At 36.5% G+C, this 26,588-nt stretch overlaps 1 protein-coding gene across 2 annotated transcripts in view; it reads right to left on the minus strand.

Annotated features, from left to right (window-relative positions):
- Positions 1 to 2,280: 2,280 nt before the first annotated feature.
- LOC115220848 (WD repeat, SAM and U-box domain-containing protein 1-like) overlaps positions 2,281 to 26,588 on the minus strand; it is a 45,518-nt gene continuing 21,210 nt past the window's right edge. Inside the window, exons 4-12 of one of the 2 annotated variants that reach the window (XM_036510537.1) lie at positions 24,955 to 25,048; positions 22,596 to 22,629; positions 20,633 to 20,673; positions 16,698 to 16,792; positions 14,987 to 15,238; positions 11,793 to 11,879; positions 11,479 to 11,544; positions 8,558 to 8,702; positions 2,281 to 2,716 (exon numbers count right to left, since the gene is read on the minus strand). In XM_036510537.1, coding sequence (XP_036366430.1) covers positions 2,704 to 2,716; positions 8,558 to 8,702; positions 11,479 to 11,544; positions 11,793 to 11,879; positions 14,987 to 15,238; positions 16,698 to 16,792; positions 20,633 to 20,673; positions 22,596 to 22,629; positions 24,955 to 25,048 — 827 coding nt within the window. In that variant the 3' untranslated portion in view covers positions 2,281 to 2,703. Of the gene's footprint in view, positions 2,717 to 7,499; positions 7,595 to 7,987; positions 8,703 to 11,478; positions 11,545 to 11,792; positions 11,880 to 14,986; positions 15,239 to 16,697; positions 16,793 to 20,632; positions 20,674 to 22,595; positions 22,630 to 24,954; positions 25,049 to 26,588 lie in introns of those variants that run through there. The other variant, XR_005002701.1, reaches the window with a different exon arrangement.

Consider the following 26,588-nt stretch of genomic DNA (forward strand, 5'->3'; position numbering starts at 1 on the left):
AAGAACAAAAGAAGAAGACCATTAATGTGGCTTGTGAATAATACTGGTTTCAAATTTTGGCACAAAGCCAGTAATTCTGGGGGAGGGGCTAAGTCAGTTAGGTCAACCCCAAATTGGTGCTTATTTTGTCAACCTTGAAAGGATGAAAGGCAAAGTCGTCCTTGGTGGAATTTGAACTCAGAATGTGAGGACGAAATGCGGTTAAGCATTTTGCTCAATAAGTTAATGCTTCTGTCAACTTGTGAATAATATAATTAAAAAGGATCAGGAACAATAACAGATGGTAGAAGATGGGTGGAATGGCAAGAGCAGGAGTTTTAAGAGGGGTTGAAGTAGTTTTAAGGAAAAAGATTTCAGACAAGGATGAATGAAAATATTATGTGAAAGATGTTTAAGAAATGAAGGAAGTCAACAGCCGGGAGAAAGAAAGAAAATATAAAGAAGAGTGAAGGTTTGAGATGAAGGAAGATTGGGAATTGGTAAAAATATGTATGATTGTGATAGAAGGAATTTTGGAGAAAGGAAAATTCATTTTTTTTGTGAAAAAGAAAGATTAGCTCCAAGAAATAAACAACTTTTGCTGAGTTATTTTTTGCTTTCTACAAGGAAGGAATATTTAACAAATAACACTTTGAATGAGAGAAAAATGGTTTGAGTGATGTTCTTGAAGGATAATTTTAACTTATGTCTTTTATTTGATAATTTACTCTTTTACTCGTTTCAGTCATTTGACTGTGGCCATGCTGGAGCACCGCATTTACTCGAGCAAATCGACCCCAGGACTTATTCTTTGTAACTGCTAAGTGATGGGGACATAAACACGCCAGCATCAGTTGTCAAGCAGTGCTAGGGGGACAAACACAGACACAAACATACATATATACGATGGGCTTCTTTCAGTTTCCATCTACCAAATCCACTCACAAGGCTTTGGTCGGCCCGTGGCTATAGTAGAAGACACTTGCCCAAGGTGCCACGAAGTGGGACTGAACCCGGAATCATGTGGTTGGTAAGCAAGCTACTCACCACTCCTATTTATTTTGTTCACTATGGTATCATCTGACTAGTGATTCTGAGGAGAGAAACTAATCAGATATATTTGATATGACTAGCTAACAACTGCAGTTGATGGGATTTGCAGCATCACAAAAGGGAAATTGTGACAATGATTCTTTTCCATCAATACTTTGAAACACAGGAAACAACATTTATGGATTTCCTGGGAGATTAATTCTGTGAAAAGTAAAATTAAACCACCATTGTCTTCCTTTATTCTTTCTAATGATTTAAAATAATAACAAGAGCACTCAGAGAGCGCAAACCTCTGCCAAGGCAACACCAACGTCCTCTCAATGATTAGCCAGAGATGATTTTTAAAATGAGAATATCTGAAATAAACTCAACTGCTCTCACAAACAAGAATACTAAAAATGAACCAGACTGCTCTCAAAAATTAAGTAAAAAAAAAACAGAAAAATAATCCAGAATCCTTGACCAATAACTGTTCCAGTTATTGTGGGTGCTCTTGGTATGATAAGAAAGGGATGTCGGAAACATCTTGATAATATCCCAGGAGAACCATATCTCAGAGAAACCCAAAAGGTTGTGCTGACAAGTACTGCCCACATCCTTAGAAAAACCCTATCAATTTAAATGTATATGTTGTATTACATGAAGATATTTTTCTACTGCCCCTGCCACTTGCCCTCCCCAAGCTTTCAGTCATACTGTAACATCTTTTGTCCTTCACTCACCCTAGGATACTGGGTGTGTCTTGGTGAGTGATTGTAACAAACATGCAGAATAAAAGTAAATAATAATAATAATAATCCTTTATACTACAGGCACAAGGTCTGAAATTTTGGTGGAGGGATCTAGTCGATTAGACTGACCCCAGTATGCAACTGGTACTTAATTTATCAACCCGAAAGGATGAAAGGCAAATTCGACCTCAGTGGAATTTGAACTCAGAACATAGCAGCAGACAAAATACTGCTAAGCATTTCACCCAGCATGCTAATGATTCTGCCAGCTCCCAGCCTTTATTATCATTATCATTATTATTATTATTGTTATTAAGGTAGAGAGCTGGCAGAAACATAAGCACACTGGGCAAAATGTTTAGTGGTATTTCATCTGTCTTTATGTTCTTAGTTCAAATTCCACCAAGGTTGACTTTGCCTTTCATCCCTCTGGGGTTGATAAATTGAATACCAATTGCATACAGGGGTTGATCTAATCAACTGGCCCCTCCCCCAAAATTTCAAGCCTTGTGCCTAAAATAGAAAAGATTATTATTATTATTATTATCATCATCATCATCATCATCGATAATAATAATAGTAATTTATAAAGATTGATGTAACTCTTCATGAAGGTAATTAGACAATAATGATAATTTAGTTCAGAGTGTGAGAAGCATTGGTTGGTTAAAGTAAAAGTCAAAAGACAAACCAATTTTGGAGACAGAGAGATCAATGATGGAGAAAAGCTGAAGGAGAGGATAGAAGACATTAATTTCTCTAGTGAAGTAGGCGCAGGCATGACTGTGTGGTTAAGAAGTTTGCTTCCTAATCATGAGATTTTGGGTTCAGTGCCACAGTCGAGTACTTCTACTATAGACCCAATATGTAAATGAACAATCTGGTGTGTTTATTTTAATGGCTCATTAATGTATACAGTGAATTCTTTTTACCCTTGGTGTCAGAAAGACACTCTGCAAGAAACGAAAACAAAATTGAAAGAAGAAGAAAAACTAATAATAATAATAATAATAATAATAAGTTTAAGTTAATGCTAAAAAAGTTTAAGGAAGAAAGTTCAGTAAACAGCATAAAGTCTTTAATATAATATAACAACATGATTATGGAGTTAACTGAACAGAAATTCAGTAATTCAGGAAGTGTGTTTATAGAATAAGAACTGGATACTAAACTATCCTCACCGTCATTACCACCATATCTGGCACTGTCATCAACATTCTTGACTTAATGTTTACTTTTCCCATGTTGGCACATAGTCACAGAAATTTTGCTGATTCTTAAGGAATGCTAACTTTTTGTGGTTTGTCATCTGGTTCTGAAGTGTCAATGTGACATAAAATATTCCCTAAAACAAATATAAGAAACAGGAAATCCTTTGCCACCATCAAGTCATTGCAGGGCAGGTATAATATTAACACCCCATTCCAGCCCTACAATAATGAAAGACATCAACAGTAACAGCAACAGCTGAGAAGGCAGCCCCCGTTACATAGCAGCCAAAACTCCCTCAAATCACAACCAATTGTTTTAAGGAAAGGAAAACAGAGCGGACAATGTAGTCCCAAAGATACAGAAAGATGAGATGGTCACAGCTGGAAAGGCTTTGATTATATGCCTGCTCAATCAGGGCTGACCTAGAGACTAAACAATAACAACCAGAACAACAAAAATATAGAATGTTTATAGAAAAATGAGTGGGTGACATAATCAGCAGAGCACTGGAAAAAATACTTAACACTTTTGTTACCAACCTGGCTGAAACCAGCTCTGGCTCTGTAGTACAAATGTCTTGTTTTCATAAGTTTTGAATTAAAATCTTCCACCAAACCTTAGTCACAATTTATGTTCCTAACACTAGCTTAAAGATAACTAAGTTATTTTACAAAATTCTTTGTTATATTTAAAGTAATTGATGGAATAATTGAAATCTTCCACCAAACCTTAGTCACAATTTATGTTCCTAACACTAGCTTAAAGATAACTAAGTTATTTTACAAAATTCTTTGTTATATTTAAAATAATTGAAATCTTCCACCAAACCTTAGTCACAATTTATGTTCCTAACACTAGCTTAATGATAACTAAGTTATTTTACAAAATTCTTTGTTATATTTAAAATAATTGAAATCTTCCACCAAACCTTAGTCACAATTTATGTTCCTAACACTAGCTTAAAGATAACTAAGTTATTTTACAAAATTCTTTGTTATATTTAAAATAATTGAAATCTTCCACCAAACCTTAGTCACAATTTATGTTCCTAACACTAGCTTAATGATAACTAAGTTATTTTACAAAATTCTTTGTTATATTTAAAATAATTGAAATCTTCCACCAAACCTTAGTCACAATTTATGTTCCTAACACTAGCTTAATGATAACTAAGTTATTTTACAAAATTCTTTGTTATATTTAAAATAATTGAAATCTTCCACCAAACCTTAGTCACAATTTATGTTCCTAACACTAGCTGAATGATAACCAAGTTATTTTACAAAATTCTTTGTTATATTTAAAATAATTGAAATCTTCCACCAAACCTTAGTCACAATTTATGTTCCTAACACTAGCTTAATGATAACTAAGTTATTTTACAAAATTCTTTGTTATATTTAGAATAATTGAAATCTTCCACCAAACCTTAGTCACAATTTATGTTCCTAACACTAGCTTAATGATAACTAAGTTATTTTACAAAATTCTTTGTTATATTTAGAATAATTGAAATCTTCCACCAAACCTTAGTCACAATTTATGTTCCTAACACTAGCTTAAAGATAACTAAGTTATTTTACAAAATTCTTTGTTATATTTAGAATAATTGAAATCTTCCACCAAACCTTAGTCACAATTTATGTTCCTAACACTAGCTTAAAGATAACTAAGTTATTTTACAAAATTCTTTGTTATATTTAGAATAATTGAAATCTTCCACCAAACCTTAGTCACAATTTATGTTCCTAACACTAGCTTAATGATAACTAAGTTATTTTACAAAATTCTTTGTTATATTTAAAATAATTGAAATCTTCCACCAAACCTTAGCCACAATTTATGTTCCTAACCCTAGCTTAATGATAACTAAGTTATTTTACAAAATTCTTTGTTATATTTAAAGTAATTGATGGAATAATTGAAATCTTCCACCAAACCTTAGCCACAATTTATGTTCCTAACACTAGCTTAATGATAACTAAGTTATTTTACAAAATTCTTTGTTATATTTAAAATAATTGAAATCTTCCACCAACCTTAGCCACAATTTATGTTCCTAACACTAGCTTAATGATAACTAAGTTATTTTACAAAATTCTTTGTTATATTTAAAATAATTGAAATCTTCCACCAAACCTTAGCCACAATTTATGTTCCTAACCCTAGCTTAATGATAACTAAGTTATTTTACAAAATTCTTTGTTATATTTAAAATAATTGAAATCTTCCACCAAACCTTAGCCACAATTTATGTTCCTAACACTAGCTTAATGATAACTAAGTTATTTTACAAAATTCTTTGTTATATTTAAAATAATTGAAATCTTCCACCAAACCTTAGCCACAATTTATGTTCCTAACCCTAGCTTAATGATAACTAAGTTATTTTACAAAATTCTTTGTTATATTTAAAATAATTGAAATCTTCCACCAAACCTTAGCCACAATTTATGTTCCTAACCCTAGCTTAATGATAACTAAGTTATTTTACAAAATTCTTTGTTATATTTAAAGTAATTGATGGAATAATTGAAATCTTCCACCAAACCTTAGCCACAATTTATGTTCCTAACACTAGCTTAATGATAACTAAGTTATTTTACAAAATTCTTTGTTATATTTAAAATAATTGAAATCTTCCACCAAACCTTAGCCACAATTTATGTTCCTAACACTAGCTTAATGATAACTAAGTTATTTTACAAAATTCTTTGTTATATTTAAAATAATTGAAATCTTCCACCAAACCTTAGCCACAATTTATGTTCCTAACACTAGCTTAATGATAACTAAGTTATTTTACAAAATTCTTTGTTATATTTAAAATAATTGAAATCTTCCACCAAACCTTAGCCACAATTTATGTTCCTAACCCTAGCTTAATGATAACTAAGTTATTTTACAAAATTCTTTGTTATATTTAAAATAATTGAAATCTTCCACCAAACCTTAGCCACAATTATGTTCCTAACACTAGCTTAATGATAACTAAGTTATTTTACAAAATTCTTTGTTATATTTAAAATAATTGAAATCTTCCACCAAACCTTAGCCACAATTTATGTTCCTAACACTAGCTTAATGATAACTAAGTTATTTTACAAAATTCTTTGTTATATTTAAAATAATTGAAATCTTCCACCAAACCTTAGCCACAATTTATGTTCCTAACCCTAGCTTAATGATAACTAAGTTATTTTACAAAATTCTTTGTTATATTTAAAATAATTGAAATCTTCCACCAAACCTTAGCCACAATTTATGTTCCTAACACTAGCTTAATGATAACTAAGTTATTTTACAAAATTCTTTGTTATATTTAAAATAATTGAAATCTTCCACCAAACCTTAGCCACAATTTATGTTCCTAACACTAGCTTAATGATAACTAAGTTATTTTACAAAATTCTTTGTTATATTTAAAATAATTGAAATCTTCCACCAAACCTTAGCCACAATTTATGTTCCTAACACTAGCTTAATGATAACTAAGTTATTTTACAAAATTCTTTGCTATATTTAGAATAATTGAAATCTTCCACCAAACCTTAGCCACAATTTATGTTCCTAACACTAGCTTAATGATAACTAAGTTATTTTACAAAATTCTTTGTTATATTTAAAATAATTGAAATCTTCCACCAAACCTTAGCCACAATTTATGTTCCTAACACTAGCTTAATGATAACTAAGTTATTTTACAAAATTCTTTGCTATATTTAGAATAATTGAAATCTTCCACCAAACCTTAGCCACAATTTATGTTCCTAACACTAGCTTAATGATAACTAAGTTATTTTACAAAATTCTTTGTTATATTTAAAATAATTGAAATCTTCCACCAAACCTTAGCCACAATTTATGTTCCTAACACTAGCTTAATGATAACTAAGTTATTTTACAAAATTCTTTGCTATATTTAGAATAATTGAAATCTTCCACCAAACCTTAGCCACAATTTATGTTCCTAACACTAGCTTAATGATAACTAAGTTATTTTACAAAATTCTTTGTTATATTTAAAGCGATTGAAAGAAACACAGAGCATCTCAAAATAAATACAATAATGAAAGGGTTAATGAACTAAAATAATGTCCAGGTTCCTAAATAAGCAACAGAGCATTTTGTATCAGTTTGGAATATAACAATGATACTGTAAAGATATGAGGTGTGTGCTTGTATGAGGAGAACAAGAATACATTGTAGTATTAATACCTTTTTAGCTAACAATTTTGCATTTCCTATATTAATAGGTTAATAGTTGTATAGAAGTGGAGGCATACGACTTAATAGTTAAGATATTCGGCTTACGATCATGAGGTTGTGAGTTCAATTCCCAGCAGTGCACTGTGCCTGTGAGCAAGACACTTTATTTCACATTGCTTCAGTTGTGCCTGTATTTCAAAGGACGAACCTTGTCACAATCTGTGTCACACTGAATCTCCTGAGAACATTAAAAGTACACATGCACATACAAGCACACACCTCGTACAGGTAAACATAGAACTGGAAGAAAACGAGCACAACATACACGGTTTTATTAAAAATTTTGTTTGATGTTCAGAACATAATTATTGTGACTGTATGGGGTTAGTATTTGTGTTGCTATAGTTACTCTTTACTCTCTTTTACTTGTTTCAGTCATTTGACTGTGGCCATGCTGGAGCACCGCCTTTAGTCGAGCAAATCGACTCCAGGACTTATTCTTTGTAAGCCTAGTACTTATTCTATTGGTCTCTTTTGCCGAACCGCTAAGTTACGGCAATGTAAACACACCAGCATCGGTTGTCAAGCGATGTTGGGGGGACAAACACAGACACACAAACACACACACATACATATATATGCATATATACGACGGGCTTCTTTCAGTTTCTGTCTACCAAATCCACTCACAAGGCTTTGGTCGGCCCGAGGCTATAGTAGAAGACATTTGCCCAAGGTGCCACGCAGTGGGACTGAACCCGGAACCATGTGGTTGGTAAACTAGCTACTTACCACACAGCCACCCCTATAGGAACACCAAAGCAACAGGCACTAAGCACACATAAGTACTGCAAGTACACTAATGAGTGTTGGTAAGGTCGTTGATGTTACACAAGCAAGCATACATATTTAACATTGTGATATGACTGGTACAGAAGCTAAAACTTTAAAGGCATTCACCAACTTGCAATGACACTAAGTTACTTGATAACCCACCTGCCCCATACACAGACAAAGCAATGGATCCCTTGTCAGTTTGAATCATCAGCATTCCACTTGTTTATTCCACAAACCCTTGTACACTTCTTCAAAAAAATCTACAGGCAGAATCAGCATGATATTGTGTGCAGTTCAATTTACAAATGCAGTCTGTTTGATAGCGTATCACAGTTTCTGTCAAGTCAATTTAATTCACAAGGCTTGGGTCAACCAAAAGCTACAACAAATGACACTTGCCCAAGGTGCTACACTGTGGGATTGACCCAAGAATCTCTTGACTGAAATGAACTTCAACACCATTCAACTATGCCCTCTCTCTCTTTCTCTTGCACACACGCACACACACACACACATGCTCACATACATGGCCTTACGTTGTGGCATGATTCTGGATTAACATTTTCACGGTTAAATTAGGAATAAGCTGTTGACTAGGAAGAATGATATTGGTCATTGGACTGCGTATACTGCCAGATTTGATCCAGGACTCAATTGCTGTCCTCTCATAAGTGTAGCCATCTGTTAAGAAATAAAAATGCAATAATAATAATAATAGTAATAGTAATAGTAATAATAATAATAATAATAATAATAATAATAACAATAATAATAGTATTAATATTAATAATAGCTCAGATACTAGGAAACCCCAAAATGGCAGAAATTCAAAAGATAGTGCTCATGGGAACTGCTCATATCCCACGCAAAATACTTTCTATGTAATCTCAAGTTTTAAAACAAACATAATTTTCTTATGGTTTCTTAAACATTCTCTAGAACAACGCTATGTACAAAACCAAATACATGGCACCCGAGGCATAACACCAGCATGAACTTCCAACTTGTTGTCTCTTGAGGTCTCTGGGTGAGACTTGGAGCCAGCTTGTGCAAATGTAAAGCAAAAGTCAAACAAAATAATAATAAAAATTATGATGATGATAATAATAATAATAATAATAATAATATAATAATAATAATAATAATAATAAAAATTATAATAATAATAATAATAATAATAATAATAATAAAAATTAAAATAATAATAATAATAATAATAATAATAATAATGGTTTTAAGACTAACAATTTTAGAGGAAGGGGAAAGTTGATCACATCGATCCCATTGCTTACCTAGTACTTATTTCATTAACTGCAAAAGGATGTAAAGCAAAGTCAACCTGAGCAGAATTTGAACTCAGAATGTAAAGATGGACAAAATGTTTAGCAGCATTTTGTCTGGTGTGCTAATGATTCTGCCAGCTCACCACTTTACTCTTTTACCTGTTTCAGTCATTTGACTACAGCCATGCTGGAGCACCGCCTTTAGTCGAGCAAATCGACCCCAGGACTTATTCTTTAGAAGTTTAGTACTTATTCTATCGGTCTCTTTTGCCAAACTGCTAAGTTACAGGAACGTAAACACACCACCATCACTTGTCAAGTGATGTTGGGGGACAAACACAGACACACAAACATATACACACATATACATATATACAACAGGCTTCTTTCAGTTTCCGTCTACCAAATCCACTTACAAGGCTTTGGTCGGCCCGAGGCTATAGGAGAAGACACATGCCCAAGGTGCCACGCAGTGGGACTGAACCCGGAACCATGTGGTTGGTAAGCAAGCTACTTACCACAATGCCTATAGCTACTCCTGCACCTAACAATAATCCTTTCTACTATAAGCACTGGGCCAGAAATTTTGGGAGAGGGTTCTAGTCAATTACACCAACCCCAGTGCACAACTGGTACTTATTTTATCAACCCTAAAAGGATGAAAGGCAAAATCAACCACAGCAGAATTTGAACTCAGAACATAAAAATAAATAAGCTTTTGTCCAATGTGCTAACAATTCTGCCAGCTTGAAACATGAATTATATTAATGATGAAATAAAAAAGGCATCGGAGGGGCAATGCATACTCTCTTTTACTATTTTACTTGTTTCAGTCATTTTGACGGCAGCCATGCTGGAGCACTGCCTTTAGTCGAACAAATCGACCCCAGGACTTCTTCTCTGCAAGCCTAGTACTTATTTTATTGGTCTCTTTTTGCCGAACCGCTAATTAACGGGGACGTAAACACACCAACAACAGTTGGCAAGTGATGGTAGGGGGACAAACACAGACACATAAATACATATATAGATATATGACAGGCTTCTTTCAGTCTCCATCTGCCATATCTACTGACAAGGATTTGGTTGACCTCAAGCTATAGCAGAAGACACTTGCCCAAGGTGCCACGCAGTGGGACTGAACCCGGAACCATGTGGTTGGGAAGCAAGCTGCTTACCACACACCCACTCCTGCACATATTTTCACAAATTATAGTGTGGCTTACAATGCATTGCTTACCCATGTTTTTTAATTGAACTGAATTAATTTTTTTCCTTTTTAAGTATCACCATTATAGGTATTTATACTCTGGTGAAATTAAGAAATCAAATTATGAATAAATGAAACCCTTGAATCCACCACTTTACACACATGCACACACAAACAGAGTCACATATTTATGTACGCACACATCTCTACGCACATAGGTACACCATGATCTATATACACGCAGACAAGGGTTGATTCATATGAAAAGGAAAGTGAACAAAATAATATGCTTATCAGGAAATAAGTCACATTAACCAATACGTCACATTAACACTACAGAAAACACTCCATGGTAACACTCCCAAACTATAGCCAATACACAATGTTAACAGTTACAATACAACCAAATACTAGAGGATCAACTGTAATCCTAAAACAATTTAAAAAAAACTTTTTCCTTTTTTTTTTAAGATAGGCATAGGAGTGGCTGTGTGATAAGTAGCTTGCTTACAAACCACATGGTTCCAGGTTCAGTCCCTGAAATGCTGCTAAGTATTTGGTCCTGCATGTTAACGATTCTGCAAGCTCACCAACTTATTAATAATAATATATTTTTTTTCTTTCTACTATGGATACTGGGTTTGAAATTTTAGGGAAGAGGTTTAGTCAATCATACTGACCCCGGTTTTTCATCTGGCACTTATTTCATCGGCTCCAAAAGGAATAAAAGACAAAGCATTTCATCCATCTTTATGTTCCAGGTTCAAACTCCACCAAGGTCAACTTTGCCTTTTATCTTCTGGGGTCAATGAAATAAGTACCAGTTGAACACAGGGATCTATGGGATCAACTTACTCACTCCCCTGAAATTACCGGCCTTGTACTGAAATTTGAAACCAATATCAATGTTGAGAAAGTGCAGCTACAATCTGACAGTAATACCATGTCTCTTTTCTACACTGACCTGAAGCAATCACTGGATCTCTCATAATTTCTCTGGTTATTGGACACAGAAATTCATCTGGTGAATCTGTTGAAACAAATTTAAAGAGAAATCCTCCATTATTTTCTTATGTCATAGTAACAATATCTGAAAGAAATTTAATTTTCTTGACATTTACTTTCATCAACACATCACATTAACACTACAGCCAATACGTCACATTAACACTACAGAAAACACTCCATGTTAACACTCCCAAACTATAGCCAATACACAATGTTAACAGTTACAATACAACCAAATACTAGAGGATCAAATGTAATCCTAAAACAAACCTTTTAGAGACATCAGAGAAGTTGTAGACACTTGTTTAGTAAGTTGGTCCCTTGCACGAATAATTTTACTTCTGCTTCCATATGCCTCTGAAAGAAGAAACCAGAAATTTGGGACATTTTAACAATTTCAAAATGTATAGAAGCATTTAACTATTTGTTGTAGTGAAGGACTACAGAGATTTTAACTACCGTAAATCCTTGAGTATAATACGTAGGAGATTTTTAGGGGGCTGTACCTCTGAAAAACCTAAACCTTGTGTATAATACGCACTCCTTCTCCAACTTGAGAAAAGGAGGTCTATATAACGTCCTTGGTTTGTAAAAATGTATACGGTAACGTCCTTTATTATTATTGTATATATAACATAATGCAAACTTGTAGCTTTTTTGTGCATTTTGTTTGCAGAAAATAAAGAAGTAACAGTAATAGCGTTTAATAAATGTTGCTTACTGCAAGTTATGGAGGATTCTTTTATGATTTCATTGCTTTCAGGCTTAGCTTAAGGTATTTTCGCGTCCGACATCACAAAATGCGTCTGAATAAACATTGACGGACAGCAAATAGAGACTCGGACATTGCTTATAAAATAATTTTCATTTTTAACCTCGTATATAGTATGCACTAGGGATTTTGACCTTTAAATTTTGGGAAAAAAATGCGGATTATACTTGAGGATTTACGGTGTTTACATTAAGATAAAGGAATATGAATACATTTATCAATTTATATCATTATGATGATGGAATATAGATAGATTTTTACATTCTCTTTCTATACACCATGATACTAATACAAAAAATAAGATAAAAGCTGCATATTATATGTAAGATATATTTTTTTCTCAGGAATAGCACATAGTTACTGGTGTATGTTATACACGAGTGCACATTATAAACAAATATTTAACAGTATAGGCACAGGAGTGGCTGTGTGGTAAGTAGCTTGCCTACCAACCACATGGTGGAGGGTTCAGGTCCACTGTGTGGCACCTTGGGCAAGTGTCTTGCGAGCGGATTTGGTAGACGGAAACTGAAAGAAGCCCATCGTATATATGTATATATATGTATGTGTGTGTCTGTGTTTGTCCCCCCAACATGGCTTGACAACCGATGTTGGTGTGTTTATGTCCCCGTAACTTAGTGGTTTGGCAAAAGAGACCGAAAGAATAAGTACTAGGCTTACAAAAAAAATAAGTCCTGGGGTCGATTTGCTCCAGTATGGCCGCAGTCAAATGACTGAAACAAGTAAAAGATTATTTTAGACACTGTCTTGTTTACCAGAACTTACATCTATACAGAACCAAAATCACTCTCTTTGTTTCAGTCATTTCACTGCAGCCATACTGGAGCACTGCCTTTAATCGAGCAACTCGACCCCGGGACTTATTCTTTGTAAGCCCAGTACTTATTCTATCGGTCTCTTTTGCCGAACCGCTAAGTGACGGGGACATAAACACACTAGCATCGGTTGTCAAGCAATGCTAGGGGGACAAACACAGACAAACAAACATACACGCACACATATATATACATATATACAACGGGCTTCTTTCAGTTTCCGTCTACCAAATCCACTCACAAGGCTTTGGTCGGCCCGAGGCTATAGTAGAAGACACTTGCCCAAGGTGCCATGCAGGGGGACTGAACACGGAACCATGTGGTTGGTAAGCAAGCTACTTACCACACAGCCACTCCTGCGCCTATTGAAAAATGCAATAAAGTCAGTCTACCACGGTGCAACCCATATAATAATCCAATGCATATCAAAGTGTGCAGTATGATCTGCAACTAGGTAAAGATTCGGCACAGGTGTAATGGTGCATCACAAATCTATTCAATCATCAAACTATGGAAGTCAATGAGGCCTACAATCTCACAAAATAAGAAGGATATGTAATATATATTTCTTTACTACCCACAAGGGGCTAAACACAGAGGGGACAAACAAGGACAGACAAACGGATTAAGTCGATTACATCGACCCCAGTGCGTAACTGGTACTTGATTTATCAACCCCGAAAGGATGAAACGCAAAGTCGACCTTGGCGGAATTTGAACTCAGAACGTAACAGCTACGCATTTTGCCCGGCGTGCTAACGTTTCTGCCAGCTCGCCGCCTTAATAGGGTATGTAATATAATAACTGGTACTTCATAAGTTATGACAACGGGGGTTACAGTTGTTCCAATCAATGAAATAACCTGCTCATGAAATTAACATGCAAGTGGCTGAGTATTCCACAGATGCACATAACTGTAACACAGTTCTCAGAGAGATCCAGCTTGACACAGAATGTGACAAGGTTGGCCTGATGAATTACCGATGCAACTCATTTTTGCCAGCTGAGTGAACTGGAGCAATGTGAAATAAAGTATCTTGCCCAAATGGCGGTGCCCCAGCATGGCCACAGCTTGTGAGCTGAAACTAGATAAAATAAAATTTAAAAAAAATAAAAAATAGACAATACGCTGCCAGGTATCGAACTCACGACCTTGTGATCATAAGCTTAACACCCTAACCACTAAGCCATATGCCTTTACAGTCATAAAGGTATTGCATCTCAAAAAACCACAGAATGGTTACAGCTTGAACATCTTTAATCATAGGGCTGCTTGATCAGGTAATACCTAGGGCTAAACAATAATAACCATCATAATTTGGACAAGTAACCGGAGGAGGTTCTACACCAGCCATGGGCAAATTGCAGCCTGTGAGACCTTCTGAATAGAATAATAATAAAAAAATAAATGCGCACTTTTAAAGCCTAACCAGGCTCATGGGCCTGGTTTCCCAGTTTCTATGGCATATGTGTTCCCCAGCTGGATGGGACACCAGTCCATCGTAGCGTTACTCATTTTTTGCCAGCTGAATGGACTGGAGCAACATGAAAATGAAGTGTTTTGCTCAAGAACACAACGTGTCGCCCGGTTCAGGAATTGAAACCACAATCTTACGATCGTGATGCCGACACCCTAACCACTAAGCCACGTGCCTCCACTGCTGAATAGAATACCTAACAAAAAATTTACCTTGAATCTTTTTAGCAATGCAGCCCACCTGATGATGAGCCATGTCTCATGTAGCCTGCTTCTTGACAAAGACTGCCTATACCTGTCCTATATGGTATTTCAACCTGCTAGAAATAACAACCCAAATTTCCTTCAGACTTTTTTGAATAAGACAATAATTTCTTACCTATTCCCAGTTGTTTCTCAATGACATCATCTGACAGCATTAACAGTTCATGCCCATCAATGGCATGTTTTCTGAATATTTCAGTAATCTCGTTTAATCCAGACTTTTCAAGCCAGTTACACACATCATCGACAGACCATTTGCAAACTGGTTTCTGCTGCTCTAGGTTTGCAGAATTGACAGAAATTTTTGTTGGGAAAGGAAATGTCTGAGAGGCTGCGCTACTGACATTACTGACATCTGGAGAAGGTTCTGGAAGAGAAATTAATATTTAATACTCAGCAGTTTTAATTATGTGTGTGTGAGGTGGAATTCTTTCTGTCGGAGGAAAATGAAAATAATATTTTATTTGTAATAGTTTTGATGAATTTATAAAAAGCACTGCTGATGGTGCTATGTAAAAAGTACCCAGTACACTCTGTAAAGTGGTTGGCATTAAGAAATGCATCAAGCCATAGAAACCAAGCTAAAACAGACTACAGGCCCTGGTGCAGATCCTGGCCTAGCCAGTTCCTATCAAGCCATCCAACCCTGCCAGCATGGAAAACAGGTGTTAAATGTTGATAATCATGATAGGGAAAGAAAAAAAATTAATATATTAGGTGCAGGAGTGGCTGTGTGGTAAGTAGCTTGCCTACCAACCACATGGTTCTGGGTTCAGTCCCACTGTGTGGCATCTTGGGTAAGTGTCTTCTACTATAGCCTCGGGCCGACCAAAGCCTTGTGAGTGGATTTGGCAAACAGAAACTGAAAGAAGACCAGTGTATATATGTATATATATGGCCACACTCAAATGGTGCTTTTAATGCTCCACCGCTACAGATGCCAGTCATATATATATATATACATACATACATGTTGAGTGCTAACTGTTGCAGAAAAATAGAGTACTCAATACCATAGCAGAGATTAATAATATATTTTTTTTTGTTGAGTCAATCTCTTACTACTCTGAGGTTCAACTGTAGGTACACAAGACCTACAGGCAAGTTACATCATCATCATCATTTAACATCAATTTTCCATGCTGGCATGGGTTGGATGGTTTGACAGGAGCTGACAAGCCAGAAGATTGCATCAGACTTCACTGTCAGTTTTGGCATGGTTTTTACAGCTGGATGCCTTTCCTAATGGCAACCACCTTACAGAGTGGACTGAGTGACTTTTTATGTTGCAACAGCACCGGCAAGGTTGAATTTGGCATGGTTTTTATGGCTAGATGTCCTTCCTAATGCCAACCACTAGTGAGTAGGTAGGTGGGTAGATATATAGGTAGGTAAGTAGATAGGTAGGTCGGTAGGTAGGTAGGTAGGTAGGTATGTAGGTAGGTAGGTAGGTAGATGGGTAAGTAGGTTGGTAGGTAAGTAGGTTGGTTGGTTGGTAAGAGGGTAGACAGATAAAGGTAAAAAGATGAATACAAAGATAGATGGAAAGATGAACAGACGGACAGATGGATGGACAGATAAACACAGACAGATGGATGGACAGATGAACGAACATACAGATGAACCAACAGACAGACGGGCAGACAGACAGACAGACGGACAGCCATACAGACAGATATAAATTCATATAAACACTTATATCCATGTTTGGATACATAAACAGTACACAGAGACACAGGTTTTAACCAATTTTGAAAGCAATGCAATAAGAAATTGCCAAGTATTTGATGTATTTTGGTGAAAAGAATTAATAAATAACTCCTAACCGTTGCCTCCCATGATCCACACTTTAATTGTCTTATCATTGGATCCAGATGCTAGGTGAGTGTCATCCAAAGAAAAAGCACAGCATGTCACATACCTGGGAAAAGAGAATATAGGATGAGCATGACGTTTAGTTGAAGGGTGAATGTATAAATATATGTATATATGTGTGTGTGTGTGTGTGTGTGTGTATATATATCTATCTATATATATATATATATATATATATATATATATATATATATATATATATATATATATATATATATATATATATATATATAATGTGTGTGTATATATATATATATATATATAGATATATATATATATATATATATATATAATGTGTGTGTATATATATATATATATATATATAGGATAAATGTAAAAAAAACACAAACTGGGACAAGAACGCAAAACAGAAGACAATACAAAAAAACGGACGGGACATTCGAAGCCTTCGATCTTCAGTCAAGAACCGGATCATCTTCGCAATTTCGGCTGATTAATTTTGATATATATATATAACTTATAAACAAGGGGAATAGAAGAATTATTTCAATGCCAATATGGTGAGAACAGACTTTAAGTCGTCAATTTCTACATTTCATTATACATTCACTATAAATACACGTCAAGGAAAGCTGAAATTGAGGAAAGCAAGCTAAGAGAATTTGTTTTTAAAAGTTCGTTATTTCTATATTGAATCAATTTCGGGATTAATCCTATGGATTTTCCCCTCTTCAGTAGAAAATACGATAAGAAATAAATTGTTTATAATAAGCTGTTTATAATTTTAACCTTTATAGGTATTTTAATGTGCTGCCACTTTTGATGAAATATTTTCTGAAAAAAATTTTATCCTATATTAGTAGTATATATATATATATTGGGTCATCCCATAAATAATGCACTTTAATTCATATATATATATATATATATATATATATATATATATATAGAGAGAGAGAGAGAGAGAGAGAGAGAGAGAGAGAGAGAGAAACAGAGACAGACAGGCAGGCAGGCAGAGACAGACAGAAGGAGAGAGAGAGAGACACACATGCACAGATACATACAAGGACAAATAAAGATGTGTTAAATACTATACAAGATAGGATCTTGATTTACTGAAATTATCCCTGCTCCCAGAAAAGGTAGAATAATCACTTAGTACAAATTGATATCAACTACAAATGAGAAAAAGAGATTGTCTCGAGAATAAAGAATTTCTCCAAAATTGACGTGCCAATAAGGAAAAGTATTTCATTATCTGGAGACAAGAAGATGACTGCAGATGAGAAAATATGTTTCTGCCTTAATAAGCATCATCAGCATAGCAATTGTCCTCTCTTATCTTTAGCAGACAAGACACAGATATATATATAAAAAAAAAAAGGTAGTACACATCTATGGCCTAGGTACTTTACAAAACAGGAATAAAAATGAGCAAAGAGAAATATCCCTGAGTGGCCAGAGGCATGCCTTTCATTAGCATAGATGAGTATAGTGTCTCAATAAATATAAACTTCTAACCCATACTAACAGGAAGAAATGGACGTAAAATAAAAAGCACACACACACATGTATAAAGATAATAAAACATGAGGAGATGGAGAACAACAGGCTTTAGTAGTAGATCACAACATTTGTTTCAGCACTGCATACCAGCTCTTTAAGTGGTTGAGTTTGTATTCAAAAACCATTATTCTTTATAATTATTATATAGTTGAATGCTGCACACCAATAACTGTGTGTGGGTGCTTCGTCATGGTGAAATGTGTGTGTGTGTGTGCATATGTGTGTGTGTGTGTGTGTGTGTGTGCATGTGTGTGTGTATTTATATATAGGTTGTATAGTGAAGTATGGTGAAGAATGGTGTATGAAGTTTTGTAGTGTGATGCAGAGAGCAGAGGTGTGTACTACTGAATACAGTACAATATTTTGCTGTATGACATCACCACAGTGTAATGTAGGGCACAGTGTTGTGTGGCATCGTATATTGTATAAGGCGGCAAGCTGGCAGAAACGTTAGCACGCCGGGCGAAATGCGTAGCCGTATTTCGTCTGCCATTACGTTCTCAGTTCAAATTCCGCCGAGGTCGACTTTGCCTTTCATCCTTTCGGGGTCACTAAATTAAGTACCAGTTATGCACTGGGGTCGATATAATCGACTTAATCCGTTTGTCCTTGTTTTTGTCCTCTCTGTGTTTAGCCCCTTGTGAGTCGTAAAGAAATAGGCATTTCGTCTGCCAAAGGCGGCGAGCTGGCAGAAACATTAGCACGCCAAGCGAAATGTGTAGCTGTATTTCGTCTGCCGTTACGTTCTGAGTTCAAATTCTGCCGAGGTCGACTTTGCCTTTCATCCTTTCGGGGTCGATAAATTAAGTACCAGTTATGTACTGGGGTCGATATAATCGACTTAATCTGTTTGTCTGTCTTTTGTTTGTCCTCTCTGTGCTTAGCCCCTTGTGGGTAGTAAAGAAATAGGTATTTCGTCTGTCGCTACGTTCTGAGTTTAAATTCCACCGAGGTCGACTTTGCCTTTCATCCTTTCGGGGTCGATAAATTAAGTACCAGTTATGTACTGGGGTCGATATAATCGACTTAATCTGTTTGTCTGTCTTTTGTTTGTCCTCTCTGTGCTTAGCCCCTTGTGGGTAGTAAAGAAATAGGTATTTCGTCTGTCGCTACGTTCTGAGTTTAAATTCCACCGAGGTCGACTTTGCCTTTCATCCTTTCGGGGTCGATAAATTAAGTACCAGTTATGCACTGGGGTCGATATAATCGACTTAATCCGTTTGTCTGTCTTTTGTTTTTGTTCTCTCTGTGTTTAGCCCCTTGTGGGTAGTAAAGAAATAGGTATTGTATAATGTAAAAAGTTTATTGTAGTTTGACAAGATTTAAATCATGTAACTGCTTAAGCCAAGCAAAGGAAAATACAAAGAACAGACAGCATAAACTTTTTTAACCCTTTAGCATTCAAACCGGCCATATCTGGCCAAAATATTCAGCCTGTTTTATATTGAAACTGACCAGAGCTCGCCTCTCACCTCAGCCCTACCATGCTGTTCTAAAACTAAAAAAATCACATCACTGAAATCTCTAAACTACAAGATAATACATGATTAATTCAAAACAATATAAATAAACAAACATCACATTTGATAGAATAATCTGAACACTAAAGGGTTAACTTCCACTATGACAACAACCTGAATGATAGCAGTGAGCGGCAGTGACAACAGCAATAATTTTCATGATGACAGCAAAAGGTTGATAATAATGACAACAAAAAAAAAAAAAACATAATGATATTACCCAGATAATACAATGTTTAATGTGATAATATAACAACAAAAATAAGTTATATGACAGTGATGATAAAAGCTGTGACTGTGCTGATTTGATATTCATGAATAAAATAACAATAATGATAAAATAAATCATCATCATGACAATAACAATGAAGATGACTATGATATTGTTTGTGGAAGCACTCCATCGGTTACGACGACGAGGGTTCCGGTTGATCCGATCAACGGAACAGCCTGCTCATGAAATTAACGTGTAAGTGGCTGAGCACTCCACAGACATGTGTACCCTTAACGTAGTTCTCGGGGATATTCAGCGTGACACAGAGAGTGACAAGGCCAGCCCTTTGAAGTACAGGTACAACAGACACAGGAAGTAAGAGTGAGAGAAAGTTGTGGTGAAAGAGTACAGCAGGGATCACCACCATCCCTGCCGGAGCCTCGTGGAGCTTCAGGTGTTTTTGCTCAATAAACACTCGTAACGCCCGGTCTGGGAATCGAAACCGCGATCCTACGACCGCGAGTCCGCTGCCCTAACCACTGGGCCATTGCGCCTCCAGACTATGATATAACAATGATGATGATGAAGATGCCGTCGGTAGTAAGAGAAAGAAAGCAAACCTTACCTTGTGTGACTGGTAAGTATTTGAATACACAGCCCTTCCGACTGAAATATGGAAGACAAACAATATAAATAATGAAGTCATCTCAATCAGCTTTTCTCTTATCTCACAACATCATCCAGGAATCAGATGCATTATACAAATGTATTTATTCGCAAATTTGTAGTTCATGTTGCTCCAGTCCACTCAAAACGAATGGTACCTGTATTTTAAAGGGCCAGCCTCGTCACATTCTGTGTCATGCTGAATCTCTCTGAGGACTATGTTACAGATATATAGGCGCAGGAGTGGCTGTGTGGTAAGTAGCTTGCTAACCAGCCACATGGTTCTCGGTTCAGTCCCACTGCGTGGCATCTTGGGCAAGTGTCTTCTGCTATAGCCTCGGGCCGACCAAAGCCTTGTGAGTGGATTTGGTAGACAGAAACTGAAAGAAGCCCGTCGTATATATGTATGTATATATATATATGTATGTGTGTGTGTATATGTTTGTGTGTCTGTGTTTGTCCCTCTAGCATTGCTTGACAACCGATGCTGGTGTGTTTACGTCCCCGTCACTTAGCGGTTCAGCAAAAGAGATCGATAGAATAAGTACTGGGCTTACAAAGAATAAGTCCCGGGGTCGATTTGCTCGACTAAAGGCGGTGCTCCATCATGGCCACAGTCAAATGACTGAAACAAGTAAAAGAGTAAAAGAGTATGTCTGTGGAGTACTCAGCCACTTGCACGTTAATTTTATGAGTGGGTTATTCAGTTGATCAGATGAACTAGAACCCTCATCATCATAAACAATAGAGTGCCTGTAGTTATTCTCCAGTAAACAAAATAAATTTATACCTAAAAATTTATATACATAGACCCTGTGAAACCATTTATAAACGCAGAACCCAGACAACTAATTACATACATAGAACCTATACAACTATTTATATACACAGAGGACCTATTCAATTAGTTATATGTCAGAATGTAAACAACCATTTATAAATATACACAACATACAAATGTATTTATAATCACCGAACCTACACAACTGGCACTTCATCGGTTATGGTGACAAGTGTTCCGGTTGGTCTGATAAACAGAACAGCCAGCTTGTGAAATTTATGTGAACTCTACAGATATGTGTACTCTTAATGTAGTTCTCAGGAAAAAGGCCGGCCCTTTGAATTACAGACACAACTGAAGCAACATGAAATAAAGTGTCTTGCTCATGGATACAATGCAATACTGGGAACCAGAATCAGAACCTTATGAGAGAAAACTGAATACCTTAACCACTGAGCCATATGCCTTCACTCCTATACAACTATAGGCGTAGGAGTGGCTGTGTGGTAAGTAGCTTGATTACCAACCACATGGTTCCGGGTTCAGTCCCACTGCGTGGCACCTTGGGCAAGTGTCTTCTACTATAGCCTCGGGCCGACCAAAGCCTTGTGAGTGGATTTGGTAGACAGAAACTGAAAGAAGCCCGTCGTATATATGTATATACATATATATGTATATGTGTGTGTGTTTGTTTGTGTGTCTGTGTTTGTCCCTCCAACATCGCCTGACAACCAATGCTGGTGTGTTTACAACCCCGTAACTTAGCAGTTCGGCAAGTGAGACTGATAAAATAAGTACTAGACTTACAAAGAATAAGTCATGGGGTCGATTTGCTTGATTAAAGGCAGTGCTCCAGCATGGCCATAGTCAGATGATTGAAACAAGTAAAAGAGTAACTGTTTACAGGCACAGAACCTTCACAGGCATTTATACACATCTGCACTATGGTTTATATACACCAAACCAATACAACCATTCATATACACAGAAACAATACAACCAGATGGGTTGGGTATGAATGGAATGTCTTAGATCACAAGTCTACCGAATGTTGCCTAACCTGAGGCTAAATAATAATAATAATAACAGACTCTAACAAAATACTGTATTTTGGAATTTGAAGAAATAAATGGTAACTTACAGGGTCCCAAAGTCTTATAGTTTTATCAAAGGATCTGAAAACATAAAAGAGAAAAAGAGACAAAATAATTGTAGGCCCACTTTACTAATGGAATTCAAAGGAAAGTTACATGAAGCCCCATATCACCTTAGTTTTCAAGGCATGATGCAGTCCTCAGGTTCGCTGGACCTGATCAAATCACCCACCCCATGCCAACATGGAAGATGAACATAAAAGGACAATGACAATGATGATGATGATTATGATGATAATGATGGTGGTAGTGGTGATGATGATGATGATGAGGATGATGGCAATGATGATGCAGAGGGTGGTGGTAATGGTGATGATTAAAGTGGAGCACTGATTTTAGAGATCTGTCTGTTATTTTTATGATAGCTCTGTTTGAGAAGGAAGGACTATGCCTGTGACCTTTCGAGGATCTTTAAGACCAAGGATAACTTCTAGAGAGGAAGTTCTCCTCAAACACAATGAAGACCTGGCCCAAATGTGTTCAAAACAGTGGGCTCTGCTAAAGGCACTCATGGGCCAGGTAATAATATAAAAAAAAACCACCCAGTCAGAGAAAGAAATGAAGTTTACTGTCAGCAACTGTGAGACAACGTTCCCACACCCTACAACTCTCACTAGCTCTAATTCTGTTCTCTTACAACATCATTCTATCTCTTTCCGTAATTACTACTAAACAATGAAGAGGATACAAACTTTACTTCACATGCTTTTGGATTTATCATAACCTGCCCGTCAAGGCAAGGTATTTGTAACGTGACGGTAAATAAATACTTTCTTAAAACTTCATGCATTGTCCATCTTTCACATCTTACAACTTGCCGTTAAAACAACAAATTTTTATTGCTACAACTGCTGACTCCAACATTTCATAATATTGTTTACAAATCAATTTCTCCTGCTACAGTTCCTTTTGATATTGTTATTGTCTTTCTTATTATTTTCTTTGTCTTAAGGCTGCGAGCTGGCAGAATTGTTATCATGCCAGGCAAAATGCTTAGCAGCTTTCCATCCATTTTCATGGTCTGAATTCAAATTCTGCTCTGCTGAAGTTTACTTTACCTTTCATCCTTTAGGAATCGATAAAATAAGTACCAGTTGATCACTGGGGTTGATGTAGTTGACTTAGCCCCACCCCCGAAATTGCTGACCTTGGGTCAAAATTTGAAGTCATTCTTATTGTCTTTCCTATTATTTCCATTGTCCCAAGATGGTGAGTTGGCAGAATTGTTAGCACGTCAAGCAAACTCCTTAGTGGCATTTCATCTGTCTTTATGTTCTGAGTTCAAATTCCACTGAGACTGACTTTGCCTTTCATCCTTTTGGGGTCAATGAAATAAGTACCAGCTATGCACTGGGGGTCAACTTAATTGACTAACTCCCTTCCCAAAAGTTTCAGGCCAAGTGCTTACAGTAGAAAAGATTATTTCCATTGTTCTGGCTATTATTGCTATTTCCTGTAATAATTAACATGGAAAGAGTTCGTTTTGTTGAGTGGGAAACATTTAATGATTATTCCATGGCTCTTGGTACATGTGAGTAATTTATTAGGCAGAAACAATAGCAACAACAACTAGTTACCACTTTTACAAACTTGTCTTTTATACCTATTCTTCTAACTTTATATTAAGAAGTCGAACATACAGATTCCTGTAACTCAAACCACCTCATGATCCCAGCAGACAAAATGGAAAAGGTGTTGCCTCTGAAGATGTACTGGAACAACAACTCTGACTCACAGGGCTCACACTTGTCACTCTATCAATTCTGCTAATCCACTGGTCTTACTGTGGTAAGTAGATTGCTTACAAACCACATGGTTCCGGGTTCAGCTCCACTGTGTGGCACCTTTGGCAAGTGTCTTCTACTATAGCCTCAGGTCAACCAAAGCCTTGTGAATGGATTTAGTAGACGGAAACTGAAAAAAGCTCGTCGTATATATGTATGTGTATATGTGTATGTGTAAATATATATATATATATATATATATAGTTAATCCAAACAAGAAAACACAGAAAAAAACACGGCAACGCGAGGACGTGGAACAATTAAAGTATTATTTGACGCTCAGGAAGGAAGTGAAGATATATATGTATATATATATATATGTATGTGTGTGTGTATGTGTTTGTGTGTCTGTGTTTGTCCCCCCAACATCGCTTGACAACCGATGCTGGTGTGTTTACATCCCCATAACTTAGCGGTTCGGCAAAAGAGACTGATAGAATAAGTACTAGGCTTACAAAGAATAAGTCCTGGGGGTTGATTTGCTCGACTAAAGGCAGTGCTCCAGCATGGCCACAGTCAAATGACTGAAACAGGTAAAAGATTAAAAGAGTAATGTACTTACCCCGAAGCCAGCAGGTTTTTATGATGAGCAAAACAACAAACAGAGACAGGTGCTTTGTGTCCAGTAAGGACAAATTTATTGTTAACTTGTACACCTGGAAGGTAAAACATGAAAGGCAGAAACATTAGAACTGGAATGAATTCATGATTCTTGTGTCACTCCAAAGTAGAGTAGTTTACATATAAAATGAGAGTAGGTACAAGGCTCTGACATTTGTAAATTACTAGTGTCATGCTAGAGTAGTCTAGTATATGTGTAAGGGTTGACAACAGGAAGGGCATCCAGCCACAGCAAATTTGTCTCAACAAATTTTTTCTGACCCATGCAAACATGGAAATTTAGATGTTAAAAATGATGATGATGATGACATAAATGTGTGTGTGTGTGTGTGTGTGCACACAGACTTGTACATGTACAAAATGGATATTAACAATGATATATATATATATATATATATATATGTGTGTGTGTGCGAAAGTGCCACACCCTGGCAGTTGAGGGGACCTGTGGAAGAGGTAGACCCAGGAAAACCTGGGTCGAGGTGGTGAAGCACGACCTTCGAACTTTAGGTCTCACCAAGGAAATGACCAGAGACCGAGACCTATGGAAGTATGCTGCGTGTGAGAAGACCCGGCAAGACCAGTGAGAACAGTCAAAATCAAAATCAAACCAAATCAATTCATATATCAGAAAGCAGAACCAAATTGAGGTCGATCAACATCAGTGGGAATTGCAGCTGTGGTTAAGCGAACCATCCGATCGTGGTCGTTGCCGGCGCCGCCCCATCTAGCCTCCGTGTCGGTGGCACGTAAAAGCACCATCCGTTCGTGTCCGTTGCCAGCCTCGCCTGGTCCCCGTCCCGGTGACACGTAAAAGCACCATCCGTTCGTGGCCGTTTGCCAGCTCTGTCTGGCACCTGTGCGGGTGGCATGTAAAAAGCACCCACTACACTCACGGAGTGGTTGGCGTTAAGAAGGGCATTTAGCCGTAGAAACACTGCCAGATCTGACTGGGCCTGATGAAGCCTTCCAGCTTCACAGACCCCAGTTGAACTGTCCAACCCATGCTAGCATGGAAAACGGACGCTAAATGATGATGATATATATATATACGGTTAAGTAATTGAGATTCTAGTGAATTCTAAAGAATTCACATGAATATGGTCCTTAACTAGGATGCACCGGAAATCTATATGGTGTTAACCATACGACAAGTGGGGTGATTACAAATAGGAAAAAAGCAACAAGAATGGATTAAAATCTCGGTACGATCGTTTCGTATGAGGACATCTTTAATAAGCTACAAAAAATGCAGTGAATACAGATGGCTCGTACTCGTCAGCCGAAAAAACATCAGAGAATTCCCAAACATCAAAAGGGGTAGATACAAAAGAGGTTGTAAGATTAGCTGCATTGAAGAAAGTTCGATTCATGGAGATCCGATGAAAGGTTTTAAATCTATAGAATTTATGCATGTCTACATATAGTTCATATTGAATATTTGATCAAGTTGTGTGAAGAAATTTTCGGATACAGTCATGCAAAATTTCTGAAAATCCGAGTAAGAGGCAAAGTGACTGCCATATCATGTAGAGGAAAGTCTGAGTAAAAGCATAGTGACTGTCATATCGTGTA

Source organism: Octopus sinensis, linkage group LG17 (assembly GCF_006345805.1).
Source record: "Octopus sinensis linkage group LG17, ASM634580v1, whole genome shotgun sequence".
Taxonomy (NCBI): domain Eukaryota; kingdom Metazoa; phylum Mollusca; class Cephalopoda; order Octopoda; family Octopodidae; genus Octopus; species Octopus sinensis.